Source organism: Hypanus sabinus, chromosome 6 (assembly GCF_030144855.1).
Source record: "Hypanus sabinus isolate sHypSab1 chromosome 6, sHypSab1.hap1, whole genome shotgun sequence".
NCBI classification, from domain to species: domain Eukaryota; kingdom Metazoa; phylum Chordata; class Chondrichthyes; order Myliobatiformes; family Dasyatidae; genus Hypanus; species Hypanus sabinus.
This window is the reverse complement of record NC_082711.1, coordinates 89,787,751-89,815,145: the sequence shown is the minus strand read 5'-3', so window position 1 is coordinate 89,815,145 and position 27,395 is coordinate 89,787,751. Positions and strand designations below refer to the sequence as shown.

The 27,395-nt window shown below is 40.3% G+C and overlaps 1 protein-coding gene across 4 annotated transcripts in view; it reads right to left on the bottom strand.

The window, feature by feature from the left end:
• Positions 1-27,395, bottom strand: part of mios (missing oocyte, meiosis regulator, homolog (Drosophila)) — a 55,924-nt gene that overhangs the window by 17,278 nt on the left and 11,251 nt on the right. For 3 of the 4 annotated variants that reach the window (XM_059972588.1, XM_059972587.1, XM_059972589.1), the window contains exons 3-8: positions 27,072-27,170; positions 25,685-25,945; positions 19,365-19,534; positions 19,201-19,266; positions 9,906-10,064; positions 8,991-9,143 (exon numbers count right to left, since the gene is read on the bottom strand). In XM_059972588.1, coding sequence (XP_059828571.1) covers positions 8,991-9,143; positions 9,906-10,064; positions 19,201-19,266; positions 19,365-19,534; positions 25,685-25,945; positions 27,072-27,170 — 908 coding nt within the window. The remainder of the gene's footprint in view (positions 1-8,990; positions 9,144-9,905; positions 10,065-19,200; positions 19,267-19,364; positions 19,535-25,684; positions 25,946-27,071; positions 27,171-27,395) is intronic. The other variant, XM_059972590.1, reaches the window with a different exon arrangement.

Sequence of the window (27,395 nt, the reverse complement as noted above, 5' to 3'; positions counted from 1 at the left end):
TTTCCTCAATGAAATGAAAACCAGTGCCAAATAAAGTAATAACGTACATTAAGAAACCAAGTTCACAGTTTTCAGCCCTCTCAAACAGACCCTAAATTATTTTCAGTCAAGAGTTACACAGCACAGAAACAGGCCCTTCAGTCCAACTCGTCCAAGTCAACCAGTTGTAGAACTGAACCAGTTGCATTTGTCTGCATTTGGTTCATACACACCTGGAGAAGGATGCTTATGTGAGAGTGCTGTTTTTGGACTACAGTTCAGCATTCAACATCATAATTCCCCCCAGGCTCGACAAGAAGCTCAGGGACCTCGGCCTTGACCCTGCCTTGTGCAGATGGATCATGGACTTCCTGTCAGATCAATGACAGGTGGTATGAGTGGGCTCCATCACCTCCAGCCCTCTGACTCTCAATACAAGAGCCGCTCAGGGCCGGTCCTAAGCCCTCTCCTTTACTCTCTGTACACCCATGACCGTGTTGCCACCCATAGCTCCAATCTGCTAATGAAATTTGCTGACAACACTACATTGATTGGCCTTATCTCAAATAATACTGAGGAAGTCTACAGAGAAGAAGTCATCACGCTGACACAATGGTGTCAACAAAACAACCTCTCCCTCAATGTCACAAAAACAAAGGAGCTGGCTGTGGACAGCAGGAGGAATGGAGACAAGCTAACCCCTATGGACATCAATGGATCTGGGGCTGAGAGTATGAACAGCTTTAAGTTCCTCAGCAGACACATCACTGAGGATTTCACATGGTCTGTACATACTGGCTCTGTGGTGAAAAAAGTACAACAGTGCCTCTTTCACCTCAGGTGGCTGAAGTTTGGCATGAGTCCCCAAATCCTAAGAACTTACTACAGGGGCACAATTGAAAGCATCCTGACTGGTTGCATCACTGCCTGGTTTGGGAACTGCAATTCTCTCAATCACTGCAGAGTGGTATGAACAGCCCAGGGCATCTATAGATGTGAACTTCCCATTATTCAGGACATTTACAAGGACAGGTGCGAAAAAAGGGCTCAAAGCATCATTGGGGGCCCAAGTCATCCCAACCACAAACTATTCCAGCTGCTACCATCCCAGAAATGGTACCGCAGCATAAAAGCCAGGACCAACAGCTTCTTCTACCAGGCCATTAAACTGATTAAATTACAGTGACACAGTTGTATTTCTATACTATATTGACTGTCCTGTTGTACATACTATTTACGACAAATTATTATAAATTGCGCAGATGGAGATGTAAAGAATTTTACTCCTCATGTACGTGAAGGATGAAGGAAATAATGTCAATTCAAATCCATATCCCTCCAATTCTCTTGTATCTATACATTGTAATGGTATCCACCTCTGCAGTTGCTTCCACATACCCAATACCCTCTGTACGAAAAGGTTGCCCCTCAGGTTAGTTTTAAATCCCCCACCACCTTAAATCCATGCCCCTGCAATTACTCTCCTAACCCTGAGGAAAACAAACAATATAAATCTGAGGGGCATGGGTAAGCAAATAAAGGTCAGCCCTTGGCTTTCTACATACTAGGGAAAGTCAGCTCAATCTATCCAGTTGCTCCTCAAAATTCCAGCCCTCCATTACTGGTAATGGGGGCTGGAATTATGGAACTGGTAATTTTCTGCACCCTTTACAGTTCAATTACTTCCTTCCTACACTTAGATGACCAGAATTATACCCAATACATAGAAAACCTACTGCACAATATAGGCCTTTCAGCCCACAAAGTTGTGCCGAACATGTCCCTACCTTAGAAATTACTAGGCTTACGTACAGTCCTCTATTTTACTAAGTTCCATGCACCTATCTAAAAGTCTCTTAAAAGACCCTATTGTATCCGCCTCTACCACCATTGCCGGCAGCCCATTCCGCACACTCACCACTCTGAGTAAAAAACTTACCCTTGACATCTCCTCTGTACCTACTCCCCAGCACCTTAACCCCATGTCCTCTTGTGGCAACCAATTCAGCCCTAGGAAAAAGCCTCTGACTATCCACATGATCAATGCCTCTCATCATCTTATACACCCCCATCAAGTAACCTCTCATCCTCAGTCGCTCCAAGGAGAACCGAGTTCATTAACCTATTCTCATAAGGCATACTCCCCAATACAGGAAACATCCTTGTAAATCTCCTCTGCACCATATCTTTCCTGTAGTGAGGCAACCAGAACTGAGCACAGTACTTCAAGAGCCTGACCAGGGTCCTATATAGCTGCAACATTACCTCTCGGCTCCTAAATTCAATTCCACGATTGATGAAGGCCAATACACCGTATGCTTTCTTAACCACAGAGTCAACCTGTGCAGCTGCTTTGAGTCTCCTATAATACTCCAAGTGCAGTCTCACCAGCACTTGTACAGTTGTAAGAGAATACTCAAACTCCTGTATTCATTGCCTTAATTGATAAAACTACGCATTGCGAAAATAGTCTTTGCCACCCTCCACCTTCAAAGCTCAAAGTTAAAAGTAAATTTCAAAGTCTCAAAGTATATACGTGTCATCATATACAACCCTGAGATTCATTTTCCCAAGGACAATCACAGTAAATACAAGAAATACAACAGCATCGATGAAAGACTGCACCCAACATGGACAACAACCAATGTGAAGGGGAAAAAAACCAAACTACAAATACACAAGAGAAAAATATAATAATAATAAATAAGCAATAGAGAATAAGGCAAGATTCCAGTAAGATGACGGCAGGTTCAATCAAAGCAGCTTCTATGAGATCAAAGGTGTTTTCTTTTTTTTAAAGATTTTCTTTATTTGAACAATTGCAAGATCCTGCTGGGCATTAAGAACTCAAAAGTACTGCAGGTCTACCCCATTAACAAGTTACTCGCTGGTGGAGAAAATGAAGCTGGACTTGGTGCTACTGCCTGGGAGGCTTTGGAGGGGGTCTATGCCCAAAGGCAGCGAGCAGTCCAACAGCAAGTGATTGTTTTAGTCACTTTTCTTGTGATTGCAAGACTCTATTGGACATTGTTCATGTGGAATGCTGCAAATCTAATTCGCTGATTTATTGGCGGACGACTGGGCCTCGGTTACAGCGAGGATTACGCATCAAGCTGTGGTGTTGCCTGTAAACAGCCGCACAGGAGAGAGGCACCAGAGTTAGTTTGTGCGCATGGTGTCCAAGCTGGAGTTAGTGCTGGCCCCCAGTGGTCACTTGGCAGAAGACAAGTGTATTATGTTCGACTGCAGACATACATGGACTCAGGGTCTTGGACTGTTTTTTAGTGTGAGTGTATTTTACTGACATTATGTGCTTGCCATCTTATACATAGACACTACATATACTATGAGAGATTATTGGTACTGTGTTTTGCACCTTGGCCCCAGAGTAATGCTGTTTCGTTAGGGTGTATTCATGTATGGTTGAATGACTATTAAATTTGAACTTGAAAAGTCCTTGAAAGCAAGTCCAATTCAATGGAAATAACTCCGTGTTGGGATAAGTGAAGTTACCCCTCTGTTTCAAGAGCCTAACGACTAAGATGTAATAAGTGTTCCTGAACCTGTTGTAGAGGTACTGAGGCCTTTGTACCTTCTTCCTGATGGCAGTAGTGAGAAGAGAATGTGGCCTGGATGGTGGAGTACCTGATGATGGATGCTACTTTCCTGCAACAGCGCTCCATATCAATGTGCTCAATGGTGAGGAGGGCTTTAATGATACATGAACTGGGCTGTATCCACTACTTTTGTAGGCTTTTCCATACAAGGGCTTTGGTGTTTCCATAGCAGGCTGTGATGCAACCAGTCAATATACTTTCCACCACACATCTACAGAGGTTTGTCAAAGTTTTAGTTGACATGCCAAATCTTTCCAAACTCTTAAGGAAGTAGAGCTGCCATTCCTTCTTTGTGTTGCCACTTATGTTGTGGACCCAAGATAGATCTTCTGAAATGATAACAAAGATTTTAAAGTTGCTGACCCTCTCCACCTGATTCCTCCAATGAGGATTGGCTCATGGACCTCTGGTTTCCATCTCCTGAAGTCAATAATCAGCTCTTTGTCTTGCTGAAAATGAGTGAAAGGTTGTTGCTGTGGCACCACTCAGCCAGATTTTCAATCTCCCTCTTACATGTTGATTCTTCACCACCTTTGATTCAGTCAGTGGCAGTGGTGCCATTAGACAACTTAAATATGGCATTGGAGCTGTGCTTAACTAGTCACAAGTGTAAAGTGAGTAGAGCAGGCGGCTAAGCACACACCCTGTGCTGATGGAATTTGTGGAGATGTCATTACCAATCCAAGCTAAGTCTTTCAGTGAGGAAATCCAGGATCCAATTGTACCAGGAGGTATTGAGGCCAAGGTCTTGAAGCTTATTATTTAGTTTTGAAGGGCTGATAGGACCGAAAGCCGAGCTGCAGGCAGAAGTTGATAGGTTCCCTCACCAAACCCTCAAAGCATTTATCACAGTGGACAAAAGTGCAACTGTTCGATAATCACTGAGGCAGGCTACCACCAGTATAACTGAAGCCTGCCTGAAACAGGTAGGTACCTCAAGACTGCTGAAGCAAGAGGTTAAAGATTTTGATGAACACTCCAGCACGTTGATCAGTGCAGGTCTTTAGGATTTGGCCAACTATCGCCTGGGCCAGATGGTTTCTGTGGGTTCACCCTCCCGAAGCTTTCACGTCGACTTCAGAGACCAAAATCATAGGCTGTGAGAATTGTCAAGGTGCTTCCATGATAAAAGTGAGCATAAAAGGCATTAAGTTCATTTGGAAGCAAAGCCTTATTGTCATACATGTCAAACACGAGGATAGATGCTGCCTGGCCTGCTGTGTTCCACCAGCATTTTGTGTGTGTTGTTTGTCATACATGTCACTTGGTTTCACTTTGCAGGAGGTTATAGCATTCAAAACCTGCCACAGCTTCAAGCATCCTCAGTGGTTCAAGTTTGGTTTGGAACTGCCACTTCACATATGAGATGGTTGTCTGCAGATCATACCTGAATCTTTCGTCACCCGACCTGAATGTCACTGATCTGGCCTTCAGCACGTTGCTGATCTCGTGGTTCATCCAGGGGTTTCTGGCTAGGAAAGACTCTGAATGATTTTATGGGGACGCTTACTTCTACAACTGATTTTATGAAGTCCATGACAACACACTGTATTTGTTCAAATCGTGAGAGCTCCAATACGGCCCAGTCTAATTCAAAGCAATTCCATAGCTACTCCTCAGCCTCCTGTGACCACCTCTTTGTTGTTCTTATTCAGGGAAACTTGCACCCTTACATCTGTGTTCTACAACACCTCCTTATCCCAGTTTAAACTTAAGGTGCAACACTTTTTGCACTTGTTGAGTTAGACTATTTGATCTTTTTTAGCCATTTCTCCAGATGACATTGATCGGGACCCCAACCTTTTTATATTCTGGACCAATACCATTAAGCAAGAGGTCAGGGACTCTGGTTGGGAACCCCTGACTTAAATCCTGCTGTAACCTTAGATAAATTATCTCTTTCCACTTTGTCACTAATATTCGTGTCAAATACCTAACTTTAAGCTTGATTTTGTTTAAATTTAACAAGGTGAAATGTGTTTTACTTACATTATCAAAATATATTAAGGGAGCATTGCCATTAAATTTACTGATTTGTAGGTGAACACAGATTTGCTCAGACAAGTTAAAAGCATTCAGCTGGATACCCTTGCTTCCTAGATTGATCGAAACTTCTCAAATTGATGCAAGATTTTGAGTCAGAAAGGAAACAAGTTGAAAGCATGTTTTGATTACATTACAGATACTGCAAATGTTACCAACCACAGCACAATTCAGTTGGCAGTTACAAATTCTTTATTAACAAACCACTTCCCACTCATGTAAACCAATCCAAGCTAGTATAGCTGATCATCATGTTATGTTGGGTGGGGTGTGGGTGGTGGTGTCACATTTGTAGAAATTGGTGCAATTCTCCATAATGCAAGGCTGTACTATCTGCGCAGGCATCAAGAAACACAAGTTTAAAAAAATATTTTTTACTTGCCTCCACATAAATTCTGCAAGAGTAAATTTTACTCCACATTACAATGTTTTGGGTAGTAATTTACAAATTCTGTAATTTCCATTACAAAAATAGCAACACTGTAGGGGGGGGGGGGTCAATGTACATTAACCTCCACCCCCAACATACAACACTTCAAAAAACTGGCAGATCTGTCAAACTTGGTTTCCCTTTTATAAATGCACGTTGACTTCTCAGTACTACTGATACATCCTAAAAGCCAGTTACCAATAGACTAAAATTCATCTTTCTTACCCATTTCTCAAATACTGGAGTTACATTTGCCAACTCCCATTTTACGAGAAACATACTGCATTTGGACATAAATAGGAGCAACCGTAGGTCATTCAATAAGATAATGGCAGATCTGACTGTGGATTCAGCTCCACCTACCTGCCTTTTCTCCCATAATCTGCAATTCCCCTGAAATGCAGAAGTCTAAATATGCCTTAATACATTGAATGAGGTAGCACCCTAATGCTTCCGAGAAGAGAATTTCACAAATTCACTCATCTTGGGAAAAGGAGTTTCACCTCATTTGTGTCCTAAATCTACTTCTCCAAATCTTGAAGCCATGTTCCCTAGCTTTACAGGTCTAGGGCTACGAGTACAGGGCTACGGTGGGAAACTTTGTCACATGGTGCAAGCAGAATCATCTGCTTTGAAAATTTAATTTGAAAAAGACTAAGGAGCTGGTGGTGGACCTGAGGAGGGCTAAGGCACTGGTGATCCGTTTCCATCCAAGGGGTCAGTGTGAACATGGTGGAGGATTACAAATACCTGGGGATACGAATGGACAATAAACTGGACTGGTCAAAGAACACCAAGGCTGTCTACAAGAAGGGTCAGAGCCATCTCTATTTCCTGAGGAGACTGAGGTCCTTTAACATCTGCCGGATGATACGGAGGATGTTCTACAAGGCTGTGGTGGCCAGTGCTATTATGTTTGCTGTTCTGTGCTGGAGCAGCAGGCTGAGGGTAGCAGACACCAACAGAATCAACAAACTCGTTCATAAGGCCAGTGATGATGTGGGGGTGGAACTGGACTCTCTGATGGTGGTGTCTGAAAAGAGGATGCTGTCCAAGTTACATGCCATCTTGGACAATGACTCGCATCCACTCCGTAATGTACTGGTTAGGCCCAGGAGTACATTCAGCCAGAGACTCATTCCACCGAGATGTAACACTGAGCGTCATAGGAAGTCATTTCTACCTGTGGCCATCAAACTTTACAACTCCTCCCTACGAGTGTCAGACACCCTGAGCCAATAGGCTGGTCCTGGACTTACTTTCACTGGGCATGATTAACATCATTATTTAATTATTTATGGCTTTACATTGCTATATTTCTTCACTATTCTTGGTTGTTGCGGCTGTAACGAAACCCAGTTTCCCTCGGGATCAATAAAGTATGTCTGTCTCTTTCCTGTTACTCATCAAACTCCTCCATAATTTATGTTTCCATAAGATCCCCATTCAATCTTCTGAATTTCCTGAGTATAGTCCCAAGCAGCTGAATCTCTCCTCAGAAGCTAAACCCCTCATCTCCAGAATAAATCTGGCGAACCTCTGCACTACGTCCAATGCCAGTTTATTGTTCCTCAAGTAAGCCGGCCAGAACTGCAGACAGTACTCTAAGTGCAGCCTCACCAGTATACCATACAGTTGCAGCATAACCTCCCTGCTCTTAAATTCAATCCCTCTAACAATGAAGAACAACTTTCCATTGGCCTTCTTGATAACCTGTTGCGCCTGAAAACCAATCTTTTCTGATCTAAGCACAATCACTCCCAATTCCCTCCACACAATAGCATGCTGCAATCTTTGACCATTTTAATAACATGACTTTGTTTTCCTGTCCTGCCTTCTGCTGCCTTAGCCTGATGAACCACTTCCTCCAACAATATGCAAAGCAGTATATCTGCTTTGGAGGGATATCTGTTTTGAGGTATCCTACACTACCTTCCTGCTACCACTCTGCCTGTTGGTCACCCATTCCCCATGCCCTTAAATGGAATTGTAACCAACTCATAAAACATATTTTCCACAACCATCACAACATTGCTGATGTTTCAAAGTGAATCCATGCACACCTCCAGGGCCATCATATGATATGGCTGCAACTGGACACACTTGATATACACAGTCATCAGGGACTCTGGCAGCCTGAATTCTATTTTCACAGGAGCAAAATGACAGGGCTGAACTCACCTTCCATTTATCATAGATGATGCCTGATCTGCTGAGTTCCTCCAGCATTTTGTGTGTTTCCCCTGCAAAAATACAACCCTACGCTCACCTTAATGTTGCTTTCCTTCTTCACCGAAGCCCGGTATTTACCATACTCCACAAGTTTAGACAACCAGCAACACTCTGACTAGACAGCAGACCCTCTCAAAACAGCCGCTCTGCTTGACCCTACCTTTTCTTTATTGGCTGCTGATTTAGCTAATTAATCATTCACCTATTAGCTAATAATTAGCTGAATTACCTTTTAAATTCCTACACACAACCTCTCAAGCAGAAAACAAGACTGACATCTTTTCAATTGTCCCAGTCTTGCTCCAAGTCCCAACTCTTGCAAGTGAAATTCTCCAACAATAAAAAGAGAAATGTACCAAAAGCGCATCTTAGCCTCCGCCTCTTCTTGCCAAAGCCTCAGTTCCCCACTCTAACCCTGTCTATTCACACAATGGCTGCTCCACTTAAACTTAACTTTTTAAACTGGCATCAGTGAAACTCACAAGCAACGAGACTTGCCATTTTCAATGCAATCAACAGAATTTTGACAACCAATGCAAGTACCATTTTTTAGCCGTGTGCCAATTTTCTTTGAACTCTTCGTGCAGAAGTCAGTAAAGGTTAACAAGTTAGTCTATTTTTAAAACAAGTGTTCATGATTAAGCATTTCTATAACATTACTATTCAGTTTTATTTTAAAACCCGTTCACCTGTGCAAGTGGTTTTGAAAATGGGTCCAATTTACTCCTATGGATGTCAAATTCAGCCCTCTTATGCCAGAATCTCCAGGCATCAAGAAGGTTCCTGTAATTCTCAATCCAATATTGGACCCTGGGATCCTTCACAACATCACTGGGCGAACCCTAAGGATGTTAAAAAAAATAAAATTGCATAAATACTTTGAAATCACATTTAACAGAGATCAGATTATACTTATCTAGGAAGTGCCAAAGTGAGGGAGGGGACAGGTATAAGAATATGGGACAAGAAAAGTATTTCAACCCCCAAAAAAAACAGCCCACCCTAATTGCAAGTTACACTGCCAGCTCATTAACCCTTGGCAAACAACTTTAGGTCCACTTCCTTGAACGGCAGCTTGTTCAAAATTTAAAAAATTTTTTGGGTCAGAAATGTATTTTAATGCCTCAGAATCTCATATTATAAAGTCAAACATCTGTGGCTCAATTATTAACACTTACTTCAAATTTTAAGGCTTCGTGACCAGAGGTTTGAAAACAAAATATGTTTAGCAGGCAATCCAATATGACATTAAGAGAATTGTATGCTCTTAAGTGATGGCTTTTCCCCAGTTCAATAGATTAAAAAAAAACAGGTTTCCTCCGCTCTCAGGTTCACAAAAAGATTCCTTGCCACTATTCTCGAGAATCACAGGGAAGCTATCCCAGTATTGACTAATTTCATTCCACAACTGATATAACCAAAACGATGTTGTCATAGCAGGTAGGTGTGCACAATTGTCAGCTATACCTCCTACAAGATCACTTCAGAGTATATGATTTACAGCAGTGTTCTGGGATATCCCATGGTCATGAAAGACATTACAAGTTTGCAAGCTTTTCCTCCCATGCTTAACACATGGTAATTGCTGTCACTAGTTTACTTACTTGCAGCATACAGAAACTTGCCGTCTGCACATCACCAGTTCTATCTACATAACTCTCCATGAGGTCAATGCCATCTTTCGTCAACCCTGTTAATAGAATTCCCTCTAGGTTGCCGGCTTCTTTCATTTCATTGGTTAGCTTGTCAATATAGCGAAGAATCTAAAGCAGAGTATCAATTTTTAATTTAGCAAACTACTAAAAAGCACAATTTTAATTTCTTATATTAGGCAGCTAAAATCAAGCAACATTTGAAGTACATTAACAAGTCTGTAAAAAGAAATACTTCTAGTTCTGCACAAAAATACCAAAGGCAATTTTAAATAAATACAAGGATACAAAATTCACGAGCACATTTGGATAAACTTTTTATTTCATAACCATAAGCTCATCTTTATAGTGAAAAATACATACACAGAATATAGGGTTTCTGAGTTTTCCATGCCAATCAAACTAATCAAAGTTTATATTCTTCCTTCATACAATATTTGCATCCTCTCCACATACCCTTTGATGTCTTTTGCATCTAGAAGTATTTAGCCGTTTCCTTAAATATATCCAGTGACTTGGCTTCTCTGCCCATTTGTGGCACAAAATTCCATATGTTCACCACCCTCTGAATAAGTAGTTTCTCATCTTGATCCTAAATACCCTGCCCTCTTATCTTTGTTTCTAGATTCTTGTATTGCTCCTAAAAACTCTAAATTGGCCATGAGAAATAAACTGATGAAATCAGAATGATCAGGTAGATAGGATGTTCAAGATATTTACACTAGCCATTTAACAAAGCTATAGAAATACTGAGGCCGAGTATTATTAAATATTACTAAAATATTATTGGCTCACAACTAGAGTACAGGTTGAAATTTTAGTTATGCCACAAAAGCAAGAATGCAAAATTACAAGGGATGGTACGTACATGAGGTATTCAAAATATTCTCAGACTGAATTTATTTTGTTATGAGTAAAGATTGCTGGAGTTGCACACGGACCAGTAGACAGACCCATTGTCTATGAATGAGAAGCCAATCTAAAGAGCAAACATTTGGTGATTTACTTGTCCAACAAGAGCAGAAGTCAGATGTTCTTCCTGAATCTATTTTGTGCCTAGTTAGCTCACTTGCCAAGTTATTTTCAGTCTTCCCTGACATCACCAACAAATCTTCCAGAAAAGATATTAGTACTACTTCAGTTCAGCAATGACGAGCCATCTTGTGTTCTTGCTTCTTCAAAAATGAAGCATGATCTGTAACAGCACCCCTTTAGCCACATACTCACTGACCCATCTTCCTGCTCCTACACTAACTAGCATATGCAACAAAATAATCCAGACACTACAGCCTTGGTTATTCTGCTCATTAATTTATTACCTTGCTCTCCAAATTTGTACTGCAGCTCACCATCCTTCTTTTTATAGGTTATCAGTACCAATGTGGACTATAATGTCTGGGTGTTTATTCCTCCCTTAAGAATGCCCTGCATCCATCCTTGCCACTGCACTAAAGAGATAACGTAACAATACAAACCTCATTTACAGTGTAGAAGAAAACATGTTTCCTTTAACAAGTGAATCTCCTGTCATTTTAGTTCTCTTAATATTTTTTTCTCCCTTCCTTTCCAGCAGAACCATTAACTGTGCCACAAATGTGCCCATTTCTGTTTTACCCAAACAGCGATGTCTAAAAGCAGTGCATCTTTTTGAGATTGGTTTAGTTCATGGGACTTCTGCACTACCTGCATCTACTGCTCCAACTGGTGGTCATGCATTGATTTTTGCCGGAGCATCCAATAATTAGATCATAAGACATAGGAGCAGAAATTGATCATTTGGACCATGGAGTCTGCGCCACCATTTCATAACGGCTGATCATTTTTACTCTCAACCCCAATCTCCTGCCTTCTCCCCGTATCCCTTCACACCCTGACCAATCAAGAATCTATCAACCTCTGCCTTAAATATACATAAAGATTTGGTATTCACAGCTGCCTGTGGCAAAGAATTCCACAGACTCACCACTCTCTGGCTGAAGAAATTCCCTTTAATTTCCATTCTAAATAGACACCCCTTCATTTTGAGGCTATGTCCTCTGCTCTCAGACTCTCTGACCAGAGGAAGCATCCTCTCCACATCCACTGTATTAAGCTATTTCACTATTCAACGGGATTCAATGAGGTCACCCCTCATTCTTCTGAATTCTGGTGAACAGAGGCTCAGAGCCATCAAACGCTCTTCATATGACAAGCCATTCAATCCAGTAATCATTTTCATGAATCTTCTTTGAACCCTCTCCAGTTCCAGCACATCCTTTCTAAGATAAGGTCCCAAAGCTGCTCACAATTTTCCAAGTAAGGCCTCAGCAGTGCTTTATAAAGTCTCAACATTATATCCTTGCTTTTATATTCTAGACCTCCTGAAATGAATACTAACACTGCATTTGCCTTCCTCACCAACTTAACTTGCTAATTAACCTTTAGGGAATCCTGCACAAGCACTCCCAAATCCCCTTAGGCCTCAGTTTTTGGAATATTCTTGCCATTTAAAGAATAGTCACCCTTTCATTTCTTCTACCAAAGTGCGTGACCATATACTTCCTGACACTGTATTCCATCTGACATTCCTCTGCCCATTCCCAAAATGTCGAAGTTTTTCTGTAGCCTCTCTACATCCTCAAAACTACCTGTTCCTCCACCTTCCTTCATATCATCTGCAAATTTTAGAACATAGAATAGTACAGCACATTACAGGTCCTTCGGCCCACAATGTAATGCTGACCCTCAAACCCTGCCTCCCATATATCCCCCCACCTTAAATTCCTCCATATACCTGTCTAGTAGTCTCTTAAACTTCACTAGTGTATCTGCCTCCACCACTGACTCAGGCAGTGCATTCCACGCACCAACCACTCTCTGAGTGAAAAACCTTCCTCTAATATCCTCCTTGAACTTCTCTCCCCTTACCTTAAAGCCATATCCTCTTGTACTGAGCAGTGGTGCCCTGGGGAAGAGGTGCTGGCTATCCAATCTATTCCTCTTAATATCTTGTACACCTCTATCATGACTCCTCTCATCCTCCTCCTCTCCAAAGAGTGAAGCCCTAGCTCCCTTAATCTTTGATCATAATCCATACTCTCTAAACCAGGCAGCATCCTGGTAAATCTCCAATGCTTCCACATCCTTCCTATAGTGAGGCGACCAGAACTGGACACAGTACTCCAAGTGTGGCCTAACCAGAATTACATCACATCTCTTAAACTCTATCACTCGACTTATGAAAGCTAACACCCCATAAGCTTTCTTAACTACCCTATCTATCTATGAGGCAACTTTCAGGGAACTGTGGACATGTACCCCCAGATCCCTCTGCTCCTCCACACTACCAAGTATCCTGCCATTTACTTTGTACTCTGCTTTGGAGTTTGTCCTTCCAGAGTGTACCACTTCACACTTCTCCAGGTTGAACTCCATCTGCCACTTCTCAGCCCACTTCTGCATCCTATCAATGTCTCTCTGCAATCTTCGACAATCCTCTACAATCCCCTACACTATCTACAACACCACCAACCTTTGTGTCATCTGCAAACTTGCCAACGCACCCTTCTACCCCCACATCTAGATCGTTAATAAAAATAACGAAAAGTAGAGGTCCCAGAACAGATCCTTGTGGGACACCACTAGTCACAACCTTCCAATCTGAATGTACTCCCTCCACGACCCTCTGCCTTCTGCAGGCAAGCCAATTCCAAATCCAACTGGCCAAACTTCCCTGGATCCCATGCCTTCTGATTTTCTGAATAAGCCTGTCATGTGGAACCTTGTCAAATGCCTTACTAAAATCCATGTAGATCACATTCACTGCACTACCCTCATCTATATGCCTGGTCAACTCCTCAAAGAACTCTATCAGGCTTGTTAGACACGATCTGCCCTTCACAAAGCCATGCTGACTGTCCCTGATCAGACCATGATTCTCTAAATGCCCAAAGATCCTATTTTTTCCAACAGCTTTCCCACCACAGACGGAAGGCTCACCGGTCTATAATTACCTGGAATATCCTTACTACCTTTTTTCAACAAGGGGACAACAATCCTCCGGTACCATTCCTATGGACAACGAGGACATAAAGATACTGGCCAGAGGCTCAGCAATCTCTTCCCTTGCCTCGTGGAGCAGCCTGGGGAATATTCCATCAGGCCCCGGGGACTTATCTGTCCTAATGTATTTTAACAACTCCAACGCCTCCTCTCCCTTAATATCAACGTGCTCCAGAACATCAACCTCACTCATATTGTCCTCACCGTCATCAAATTCCCTCTTGTTGGTGAATAGTGAAGAGAAGTATTCATTGAGGACCTCGCTCACTTCCACAGCTTCCAGGCACATCTTCCCACTTTTATCTCTAATCGGTCCTACCTTCACTCCTGCCATCCTTTTGTTCTTCACGTAACTGAAGAATGCCTTGGAGTTTTCCTTTACCCTACTCGCCAAGGCCTTCTCATGCCCCTTCTCAAGCTCCTTTCTTGCTACCCTATATTCCTCAATAGACCCATCTGATCCTTGCTTCCTAAACCTCATGTATGCTGTCTTCTTCCACTTGACTAGATTTTCCACCTCACTTGTCACCCATGGTTCCTTCACCCTACCATTCTTTATCTTGCTCACCGGGACAAATTTATCCTTAACATCATGCAAGAGATCCTTAAAACATCGATCACATATCCATAGTACATTTCCCTGCAAAAACATCATCCCAATTCACACCTGTAAGCTTTAGCCTTATAGCCTCATAATTTGCCCTTTCCCAATTAAAAATTTTCCAGTCCTCTCTGATTCTATCCTTTTCCATGATAATGCTAAAGGTCAGGGAGCAGTGATCACTGTCCCCCAGATGCTCACCCACTGACAAATCTGTGACCTGACCCAGTTCGTTACCTAATACTAGCATTCCCCCTAGTCGGCCTGTCAACATACCATGACAGGAATCCGTCCTGGACACACTTAACAAACCCTGCCCCATCTAAACCCTTGGAACTAATCAGATGCCAATCAATATTAGGGAAGTTAAAGTCACCCATGCTAACAACCCTGTTATTTTTGCACCTTTCCAAAATCTGCCTCCCAATCTGCTCCTCAGTATCTCTGCTGCTACCAGGGGACCTATAGAATACTCCCAATAGAGTATCTGCTCCCTTCCTGTTCCTGACTTCCACCCATACTGACTCAAAAGAGGATCCTGCTACACCCTTTATTCTGCTTCTCTTTCCTCAAAGCCTCTCTATATGTTAGATCTGGCTTTACTCCAAGCACTTCTTTCACTGCTCTATCACTCCAGGTCCCATCCCCCTTGCAAATTAGTTTAAACCCTCCTGAACCATGCTAGCAAACCTACCTGCAAGGATATTGCTCCCCCTCGAGTTCAGGTGCAACCCACCCAATCTGTACAGGTCCCACCTTCCCCAGAAGAGATCCCTTTTCTTTCTTTCTCAATCTTTTTATTATTATTAATAATGACAAAATACAAATGATATATTAATAAAAAAGAAATTACAAACATACAAATTCCATTACAGATGAAAAAAGACAAACAATAGTTACAGTATAAATGGGTTTACCAAGACATAAACCATACAGTATATGTATGAACATGGTAAGTCTAGATATTTCATAATATATGATATAAAAAAACAGAAAAAAGAAAAAAATATATATATAATGCAAAATTAGCTAATCTACTATTCTAATGACTAATAAAGAAGAAAAAAGCAAAAAAAAGAAGAAAAAAAAGAAAAAAGAAACATTGGGAGAAGAAAAAAAAAGGGCTGTTTATAATATCTCACAAGAATAAATAATCATCAATGCCGTCACTTCCGGTCCTCTCAACATACATAAGCTAAAAGCTGGAAAGTCAAATGAACTTGGAAAGGGGTCATATTACATCATACGAAAATGTTGAATAAATGGTCTCCATAACTTTTCAAATTTAATAGAAGTATCAAAAATACCACTTCTAATTTTTTCTAAATTTAAACATAACATAGTTTGAGAGAACCAATTAAATACAGTGGGAGGGTTAATTTCCTTCCAATTTAACAATATAGATCTTCTAGCCATCAGAGTTAGTAATGCAATCATTCGACGGGTGGAAGAAGATAAATGCAGTGAGTCTTTCATTGGTAAACCAAAAATTGAAGAATTCTATCCCAATTCTCACTAGGAATAATAAGGTTAAGCTCTCTTTCCCAATCCTTTTTGGTCTTATAAAGGGGCTCTGAACATATCTTCAAAATTATATTATAAAGTTTTGAAATAAGCCCTTTTTGAAAAGGGTCTAATTCAAACAAACTCTCCAAAATATCTGAAGGCACAAAATTTGGAAACGTAGGGAGTACAGTACTTTAAAAATGTCTAATCTGTAAATACCTATAAAAATGAAATCTAGGCAAGTTATATTTGTTGGATTAAAAGACATAAAACAATTGTCCAAAAATAAATCAGAAAATCTTGGCAATCCCTTAGTTTTCCAAGCCAAATAAGCTTGATCTATAATGGAAGGGTGGAAAAAGCAATTAAATACAATAGGACTATTTAAAACGAATTGAGTCAACCCGAAAAATTTCCGAAATTGAAAGAAGAGATCCCAAAGATCCAAAAATCTAACACCCTGCCCCCTGCATCAACGACTCAGCCACGTATTCAACTGCCATCTCCTCCAATTCTTACCATCACTATCACGTAGCACTGGCAGCAATCCTGAGAACGCCACCCTTGAGGTCCTGTTCTTCAGCCTTCTGCCTAGTTCCCGAAACTCACACTTCAGGACCTCATCTCTCTTCCTGCCTACGTCATTGGTACCAACATGTATCACAACTTCTGGTTGCTTTCCCTCTCGTACCAGGATGTCATGCAGGAGGTCAGAGACATCCCGGACCCTGGCACGCAGGAGGCAACAAACCATGCAAGTGTCCTTCTCGCATCCACAAAATCTCCTGTCTGCTCCCCTGACTATAGAGTCTCCAATGAAGACAGTTTTCCTCTTCTCCGTCCCATCCTTCTGCACCACAGGGTCAGACTCAGTGCCAGAGGCCCTGCCACCGTGGCTCACACCTGGTCGGTCCTCCTCGCCAACAGTATCCAGGACTGTAAACTTATTCAGGGGAATGGCTACAGGGGTGCACTGCACTGTCTACTCACCTTCGCTTTCAACATTTTGCAACAAAGCAATTGTCCAAATCATTAGCCTACAATGTAAAAAGAATCTGTCCCAACACAGACCCCTGTGGAACACCACTAGTGACTGGCAGCCAACCAGAGAAGACTCCCTTTATTCCCACTCTTTGCTTCCTGCCAGTCAGCCAGTGCTTTATCCATGCTAGAATCGTCCCTGTAATACGATGGGCCTGTAGTTTGTTAGGCAGCCTCTCCTTAACTATTTTCTAAGTGGCTTAATATATTTGATATAGATATTAGCTATTTCACAGCATGTTGCGCTTCCACATTGTCTTTTTCTTTCTTCATAAATAGCAGGGTCTCATTTGCTACCCTTTGACTGACTGGCAAGACTTATTCCGGAATCTAGAGAATTTTGGAAGATAGTAACAAGCACATTTACTACCTTAATAGTCACCCCTTTCAAAAGTCAGGGGTTTATCAGTTTAAGTTCTGTGCTGTCTTTACGACAGTTATTTAGTTTATAATATTTCCGCTTAGTAATTCATTCGATAGTATTTTCTAGTTAGAATTAGAAGTGTTTAAAGTATATTCATTGCATGTAAAATATATCGGCATGCGATGACGTCACATCCGGTTTCGCCACGTCTTGTGGGAAAATACCGGTTTGAAATTAGCGCGAGGGTGGGGGCTTACCACGAGGCAGACCCGAGCAGAAGTTGTTTTGCAGGCATGAGAAATCACAGTGAGAGCAACGCTGTAAGTTAATAGATAATCGATATATTGAACTAAGATGTTAATGCCGATCCTGTTAGAAGTAACGACGGTAGATAATGTTTATGCTTTCGTTAGTTAAAGAGTCGCGGATAGTTTGCATGGAAGTGTATTTAAAGTAGTCAATGGAGCAGGTAAACTCTCCCTGTATACTGCACCTTAGTGTAATGTAGTTATAGTCACCTTTGCAAGTATTTACACTTGAAATGTGATATTAAGGAACAAATACTGTATCAATCTTGTATTGTTTTATCAACAGTTTTCACCATATGTTAATGTGAAGAGTGAACAGTAAATGGTTAATCTTACTGCGATCTGGTTCTTATTAACTGTGGATTATCTCGACGTTAAATTCGGCATTCGTTACACGCGAAGGAGAACGTTACAAGTTCATTAACTTCTCCAAAACTCTACACTGCCGCCCACCAACAAAAAAATAGAGAAACAATGATCTACTGGGCACCATTTAACCATATAACAATCACAGCACGAAACAGGCCATCTTGGCCCTCCTAGTCCGTGCCGAACTCTTAAACTCACCTAGTCCCACCTACCCGCACTCAGCCCATAACCCTCCACTCCTTTCCTGTCCATATACCTATCCAATTTTACCTTAAATGACACAACTGAACTGGCCTCTACTACTTCTACAGGAAGCTCATTCCACACAGCTATCACTCTCTGAGTAAAGAAATACCCCCTCGTGTTTCCCTTAAACTTCTGCCCCCTAACACTCAAATCATGTCCTCTCGTTTGAATAACGTTTGAATCTACTGCCAACATATCCATCATGGACATTTCTGTCATTAATGGCTAGGTTAAAAATAATCCTTACAAAGCTAATGCCTTGTCATCATATTGATGACAGCTTCTATTATTAATAATGGACCCACTGCCTTATTAATTGTGACATATCAAGGACAAAGCCTAAGTCTAGCCTGCATTATCCAGCAAAATTGAATATCAGCATGTATGTGATATCTTCAGATACTCTACAGTTTTTTTTTAAATCATCAATTCAGATTGATCCAAGTTCAATGGAATATACTTGTAGTGGTGGTGCATTAGAAGGCATGTTATCTTCCTTCTTACTAGTCAGGAGCAAGGATAACTTTTACTCCTATTTTGTGGGTCCTGAGGAGGCTAATGAGTTCAGTGCAAAAGCAAAGTCTCTTTTAGGCATATTTTACCAGCCTGATAGAGCTACAATAGAGCAACAAAGGACACATCTTAGTGTCAGGAAAAAAAAAGCTTTGTGAGCTTTACCACATCTAGCCTGGAATAGCAATGCAATAAACAGCAAAACTATTAAGCTCTTAAATGTGTCCTGAGTATACACTTACGAACTTTTACACTTACCTGGGAGTCATTTAGAAACATATTAGCGAAGGCCACTCTGTCACGTACTGCTACACTGCTCTCATACTAAAATGAGCAATAAAAATAAAAAAGACAAAGTAATGATTTGCGGAACATGTTAATGATTAAAATTATAAACATTAAATGACAGGAAAACAGCTTACCAGTACTCCATCATATGATCCTGGTTCACTAGTCAGAAAGGCAAACATGACACACAGGTAAGGATTATTTAGCTGCAGTCTTAGAGTGCTACACATTTCTCGCCACAGAGAATCCTTTTCATCTGTGTAACCTGACAGAGCCATTGCTACAACATTCAGGTTCAAATCTGCTGCAAATCACAAAATACTCATTATAAACTATCACTTTAAATTCTATTCAGAAACAAATTGTCAAAAATAATCTTAAAATTGTATTCTCAACTATGCAGCTTCACTCCATACCCAGTACCGACATGGCTTAAATGACAGTTACAATGTCTGCTTAATCAAACATTGAGAACAAATAAAAAGCCACAGGATACAACATACCGTTGATTTGAAGGCACACATTTATCTTGCCTTTTTCCAGATTATGTTTGTAAGGTTTCTATATACTCAAACAAGAATACTGGTGTTTACTAGCCTCATAACAAACGTGAGAGTAAGAGAGTCATCCAGCAGATATTATCCTAAATGAAGATTCTAAGATATAAGTCATTTAGAACCACAAATTTGAACCACATTTTTATTTTTCTGATGAGCTCCACTTCCAAAGCTTATTAAAGGTTCATATTATATAGTCTCCTCCTGAATCTGCCTGGGTTTCTGCTGATCATATTTATGCAAAGTGCACCAGATCAGCACTCCCAGTCCCCTTTAGGTTAGGTTCACACAAACAAGTTTAAAAAGCCATATTTGGAGACATCCATGTCACCCAACAATGCTATAGCTATAACGTTCAGATGAATATATGTAAATATACATTACAAACAAATCTACAGCACTTTACAGACCCTTCAGCCCACAATGTTACAGTGGCATGCAAAAGTTTGGGCACCCCAGTCAAAATTTCTGTTACTGTTGAATAGCTAAGCAAGTGAAGGATGACCTGATTTCCAAAAAGCAGATAGTTAAAGATGTGCTCGGAATAACTGAACAAAAGATCTTTGATTATTAGTGAAAACCGAAGCCAAAGGTTTATAATATATTAACTTAATCCATGATATAAATTTCAAACTAAAATTAAAATGCTGCAACGTATTAAATAAATATGGCCATTCAACTTTATCAAATGCTTTTTCAGCATCTAAAGAAATGACACATTCTGGTATTTTGGATGAAGGAGTATAAATAATATTAATCAATTTTCTGATGTTAAAAGATGAATAACGATTTTTAATAAATCCAGTCTGATCTTCATTGATAATTCGAGGTAATATATTTTCTAATCTAGTGGCCAAAATTTTACTAAAAATCTTAAAATCCGTATTCAGCAAAGATATAGGCTGATAGAATGCACATTCAGTGGGGTCTTTATCTTTTTTAAGAATTAGAGAAATAGAGGCAGTTAACACATCTTTAAAAATTTTATAAAGCTAAGGAGAGAGTATAGAGGAAAAGGATTTAAAAAATTCTGCAGTATAACCATCCAGACCAGGGGCTTTACCTGAATTCATTGAAAAAATAGCCTCTTTTATTTCGGTTTCCGTAATAGGTGTGTCTAGAAGTACACAATCTTCTGTAGTTAATTTTGGGATATTCAATTTTCTTAAAAATTCATCCATTATAGAAGAATCCTCAACAAATTCTGATTGATATAAAGAATTATAAAAATCTTGAAAGGCTTTATTTATCTCTTTATGATCAGTTGTCAAAGTGCCATCTCGTTTACGAATCTTAGTAATTTGTTGTTTAACCGAAGCAGTTTTCAAGTCTTTCAATTCTTGTTTGGGGGATTTTCACCCATTCTTCCTTGCAAAAGGCTTCTAGTTCTTTGAGATACTTGGGCCATCTTTTGAGGTCTATCCACAGATTTTCGATATGTTTAGGTCAGGGGACTGTGAGGGCCATGGCAAAACCTTCAGCTTGCACCTCTTGAGGTAGTCCATTGTAGATTTTGAGGTGTGCTTAGGATCATTATCCTGTTGTAGAAGCCATCCTCTTTTCATCTTCAGCTTTTATCCCCCATAAACAGTGTGATGTTTGCTTCGAGAATTTGCTGGTATTTAATTGAATTCATCCGTGCCACTGGCTGCAACACAAGCCCAAAGCATGATCGACCCATCCCCGTGCTTAACAGTTGGAGAGGTGTTCTTTCCATGAAATTCTGCACCCATTTTTTTCCCCCAAATGTGCCTTTGCTCATTGCGGCCAAAAAGTTCTATTTTAACTTCATCAGTCCACAGGACTTGTTTCCAAAATGCATCAGGCTTGTTTAGATGTTCCTTTGCAAACTTCTGATGCTGAATTTTGTGGTGAGGATGCAGGAAAGGTTTTCTTCTGATGACTCTTCCATGAAGATCCTATTTGTGCAGGTGTTAATGCACAGTAGAACAGTGCACCACCACTCCAGAATCTGCTAAATCTTCCTGAAGGTCTTTTGCAGTCAAACGGGGGTTTTGATTTGCCTGTCTAGCAATCCTACGAGCAGTTCTCTCGCAAAGTTTTCTTGTTTTCTTCAGACCTCAACTTGACCTCCACCATTCCTGTTAACTGCCTTTTCTTAATTACATTACGAACTGAGGAAACTGCTACCTGAAAACATTTTGCTATCTTCTTATAGCCTTCTCCTGCTTTGTGGGCATCATTTATTTTAATTTTCAGAGTGCTAAGCAGCTGCTTAGAGGAGTCCATGGCTGCTGATTGTTGGGACAAGGTTGGAGGAGTCAATAATTTATAAAGCTTTGAAATTTGTATCACCTTGCCTTTCCTAATGAAGACTGTGAAAAAGCCATAGCCCTAACAACCTAATTAAGGTCTGAGATCTTGATAAAAGTTATCTGAGAGCTCCAATCTCTCGTGGTGCCCAACATTTGCATGGTGCTCCTTTCTTCTTTTACCCCCACTCTAAAATTGTAGAAAACAAAAATAATACACTAATCTTGCTTAAAATGTTGAAAAGAATGTTTCATCTTTATGACTTTTGGAGATCAGTTCATCTTCTACTCACTTTACTATTCACAGTAACAGAAATTTTAACCAAGGGTGCCCAAACTTTTACATGCCACTGTAGCTGAGTATGTAACCTACTCAAGAAACTGCCTAGAATTACCATACTGCACAGCCCTCTATTTTTCTAAACTCCACGTACCTATCTACGAGTCTCTCAAAAGATCCTATTGTATCCGCCTACCACTGTCAGCAGCAGTGCATTCCACACACCCACCATACTCTGTATGAAAAACTTATCCCTGACATTCCCTCTGTACCGACTTCCAAGCACCCTAAAACTATGCCCCCACATATTAGCAATTTCAGCCCTGAATAAAAGCCTCTGGCTATCCACACAATCAATGGCTCTCATCACCTTATACACATCTATCAGGTCACCTCTCATTCTCCCATCATTCCAAGGAGAAAAGGTCAAGTTCATTCAACTTATTCTCAGAAGGTACACTCTCCAATCCAGGCAACGTCCTTTTAAATCTCCACTACACTTTCTCTATAGTATCCACATCGTTCCTGTAGTGAGGTGACCAAAAACAGTACTCCAAGTGGGGTTTGACTAAGATCGTGTATAACTGTAACATTACATTGAGCTCTGTAACATTGAGCTCTTGAACTCAATCCCACGGTTGATGAATGCCAGCAAACCATATGTCTTCTTAACAAGTGTCAATCTGCATAGCAGCTTTGAGTGTCCTATGGACACAGACCCCAAGATTTCTCTGATCCTCCACACTGCCAAGAGTCTTACCATTAATATTATATTTTCTTCAAATATGACCTACCAAAATGAACCACTTCACACTTATCTGGGTTGAAGTCCATCTGCCACTTTTCAGCCTAGTTCTGCTGTAACCTCTGACAACCCTCGAGACTATCCACAACACCCCCAATCGTTGTGTCATCAGCAAACTTACTAACCCACCCTTCTTCTTCATCCATGTCATTTATAAAAATCACAAAGACGAGGGGTCCCAGAACAGATCCCTGCAGAACACTGGTTACCAACCAGTGACCAGTTAGGAAGGGTTATCCATATTCATATGAAAATACCAAAATGTGCCTGAAGGAACACAAAGTATCTAGATTAACTAGATCTATCTGAGGAACATAAGAAATTAATTTATTTATTCATTTTTCTTGAAGTCAGTTATATTTCCATCCATGTCTCACCACCCCACTAGCTTCAAACCTCAAGCAATCCATCCTGCCTTATAATCTTACCTTACCCAAGAACTTCAGAAAGGTAGCAGGAGCCACAGTAATTTCCACCCTACCTCCAAACGCTCCTGCTGAGATCTAAAATTAAGATTAAATGTTGGATCCTGAAGGCACGTAAGACCCAATTTTTTGCATTTAAAGAATTTGCTTAAGTTGGGACTAAATAAAACAGGAGATAAATTGGATAGGATAAGTGGATTTTCCAGAAGCATAGTGGACATGATCTTCATTATGGGACAATTCCAAGAGACACACTAACAACTATGTGCCCCCCCCTTTTTTTTTACATCACTTAAGCCTTTAGCTCCATTAGTCCAGATGGATTATGGAGCACTATCATTTTAAACGTGCACAGAAATTACTCTACAACTTACATTTACTTTATGATGACATGCAAGTCAGGATCTTAACCAATAGTAGTACAACAGACATTCTTGATAAAGATGTGCCAAAGACAGCTGAAAATCAGGATTAATACTGGTTTAACGTAGGATAAAACAGAACAGCAGATGGAATAGGGTACCACAGTAGTGTAGGCATTAGTGAGATGTTATTGCAGCTCAGGGCATCGTAGTTCAGAATTCAGTTTTGGTGCTACCTATAAAGAAGATAGTATGCCCTCCATGTGAATGTGTAGATACCGTCAAGTTGCTCCAGTTTCTTCATACATTCCAAAGACGTACTGTTTAGTAGGTTAATTGGTCATTGTAACTTGTCCTGTGATCAGATTAGGATCAAGTAAATGGGTTGCAGGGTGGCATGGCTTGTTAGGCCAGAAGGGCCTATTCGCCACTGCATCTCTAAATAAAAATAAGAAAATAATGATTTTGGGTGCTATTTGGAATTTATTTGCTTTCTCTGTCATGGTATGATTTCTTACATATGCCAAAAATGTGTTGTAGGTTGGCTGCTGTGTGTCATACCTGAGTGGAGAGAAAACGATGAGGGAGGGCAGGGGTGAATTGATAAATTTGAGAAGAAAATGGGATAAACAACAGTCAGTCTGGATATGGCGAAGCCAAGGAGCCTTTTTGACTCTGCATGTCTATCTAACCAATCATTCACAGGCTACATCAGGGCCATTGGGGTTGCCTTACAGTAGTCTCTGGCCGTTGTACATGCTCGGTGGCCAAGCTCAAATCTTATTGACTCATTCACTGAAGCACATGATAAGATAACATTCTCACTGGTTGCTGGGAACCTCTGAAGTGGAGAAAGACTACTTACACCACCTCATGATCTACCCAGCTGACTGCCACTCCCACTTGTTAGAAATGTGCATTTTCAAAATAATGGGACAAATAATATTTTATGAAATTAAGAATTAGTCTTGCACACAGAAATAAAGATTGCAACAAGAATCATGTTGATTATTGTTTTGATATTGTGCAGTGATATATAGTTAAAAGTTTTGACACAACATCAATTGCATAATCACAACTCAAATGTTGTTTTCCTGAAGCAGTGTGATTTGGGCATATAGTATAGCAAATTTGTTTTTAAAATGTGCATGCATTAAAGTCATCTTGGCATCATTTTATCAATTTAACCTGAAATCCCCCCAAAATGTGCCTTCTATGAGTGAATTGAATTTAAAATCAATGAAAAAAAAATCTTAAAGTTCACTTAACCCTTTTATAGTTTGCATTAGCCTAGTCAGTACCTATTAAATTAAATACTTCATCCAAACACCCAGTGGAATTAGTTAGATTTCACAACTTATTTAAATAAATTTATTATGTCATTTCAAAGGATCACAAGTAGCACAAACTCACGCCATGCTCATTTTGAGCCGGTGCTGTGCCCAGATTTGTGGGTGAATCTGTATTCCTAGTACAATGTTTGGAAACCAAGACAGTCCATGGAATATCAATTTAAAATATGGACAAACCCTAACAGAAAGCAAGGCTAAAACTTTGAGAAATTTTGTCATTTAAAGTTTTTCATACAAAAAAGTAGTGTCTATCCTGCTTCATCTCATTTTATTACTCAAAATAAATTAAGCCATTCTCTTTTACCTCACTGAATAAAATAAAAAGCAGTAATACATTTAACAGACATTTTAGGATTAAATAGCTTCAAACAATTTAAAAAAAAAAGAATGGATGGTATACCTTTCCCTAAAGCAGCTCCCTTATTGAGAATCTCTATTGCTCTTCGGATGTCAAGATTAAAAAGCGCAACAGCAGCAGCTCTTTCCCATTCTTCTCCTTGTTCCAATGAGTTCAGAAAAGGACCCACATCAATATCTGGACCCTTCTGGATCCAGCCACAAAGCTGAAGAGCCAAACACCGTTCCTCACTCTGGTACCTGATCACATCCGTCTGTCGATCCGATCCTGTCCAACTATGTTTATAGCTCTCTGTTTTCCTCTCTGTCAATGGGATAATTGCAAAGAAAGATGATAATGCTGCTTCAGAGAATATATTGGTTTCTAGAAAATAAATATATCTATGCTTTTGTTGTGGGGTGGCACAGTAAGCAGCAGTTGGCACAATGCTTTACAGCACCAGTGATCAGGGGTTTAATTTCTGCCATTATCTGTAAGGGGTTTATGTGTGTGGCGCTTGGCCAAGTGGTTAAAGCGTCAGTCTAGTGATCTGAAGGTCACTAGTTCGAGCCTTAGCTGAAGCTGCGTGTTCTGTCCTTGAGTAAAGCACTTAACAACACATTGCTCTGCAACGACACTGGTGCCAAGCTGTATGGGTCCTAATGCCCTTCCCTTGGACAACATCAGTGGCATGGAGAGGGGAGACTTACAGCATGGGCAACTGCAGGTCTTCCATACAACCTTGCCCAGGCCTCAGTCATCATCGAAAATTGATGGACAACCGATGAAGATATGTTCTGCCAGGGACTCTGTGGGTATTCCAGCTTCCTCCCTTTTTCTAAAGATGTACAGTTTAGGATTAAGTACGTTGTGGGCAGACTATGGTGTCACCGGAAGCATGGTGACATTTGTGGCCTGTTCCCAGTGCACCATCAGACTATGTTGATTGTTGACACAAACATTGAATTTCACAGCACATAGACAGAAACATCAAACCATATCACAAGTAAAGCTAATCTTTGTTAACTGAACTTAACAATTCCAATGTTTTAATCTGCAACAGTTTTCACATATGAAAACATGCAAATAGACAGGGTTTCAAATCATCTCAGCATTAAATTCCATTAAAAGCACAAAGTAAATTAAATTATTTACACATTACTTTTTATAAATTTAAGTTAAATATTATGAAACTTAAAAAATAACCTGGAACATTGTTGAGTCGCTCACCAAGCTGGTTTGCAGACCTTTACCCAGCCAGGCAACATCATCAGTGTAACTTTGAATGAATTCGAAGTTGCACTGGATAACGAAATGTCTGCAAACTAATAAGCCAGCTCGGTGAGCTACTCAACAACAACAATCTCAACCCAAGCTGCAAATTTTTTCCAACATCTTAAAAACCTGGAACATGAAAGACAAAATTAAAATTGCATTTAAATTCACTCACCAGCACTTGATTTCAAAATTGTTTTAATGCCAGAGTAAACAAGAGGCACTTTGTTCACAGATGACTTCTGTTCTGCATCTTCTGCATATTGTTTCATGAGTAATTACAAATTTAGGAAAGCAACATGGAAGGAAAAAATTGACTATTTTCCACCTTCAATAGTAACTGACAAAATAAAATTCTAAAGCTCAGCATCTCCTAGCAATGTACAGTAACCTTAAAATGATCCACAATTTGGACATTCCATATCTAAACCTATGTTGCCATCAAACAGCTGCAGTCTTCCTTAATCATCATCTGATGGCAGACATTAGCTGCAAGACA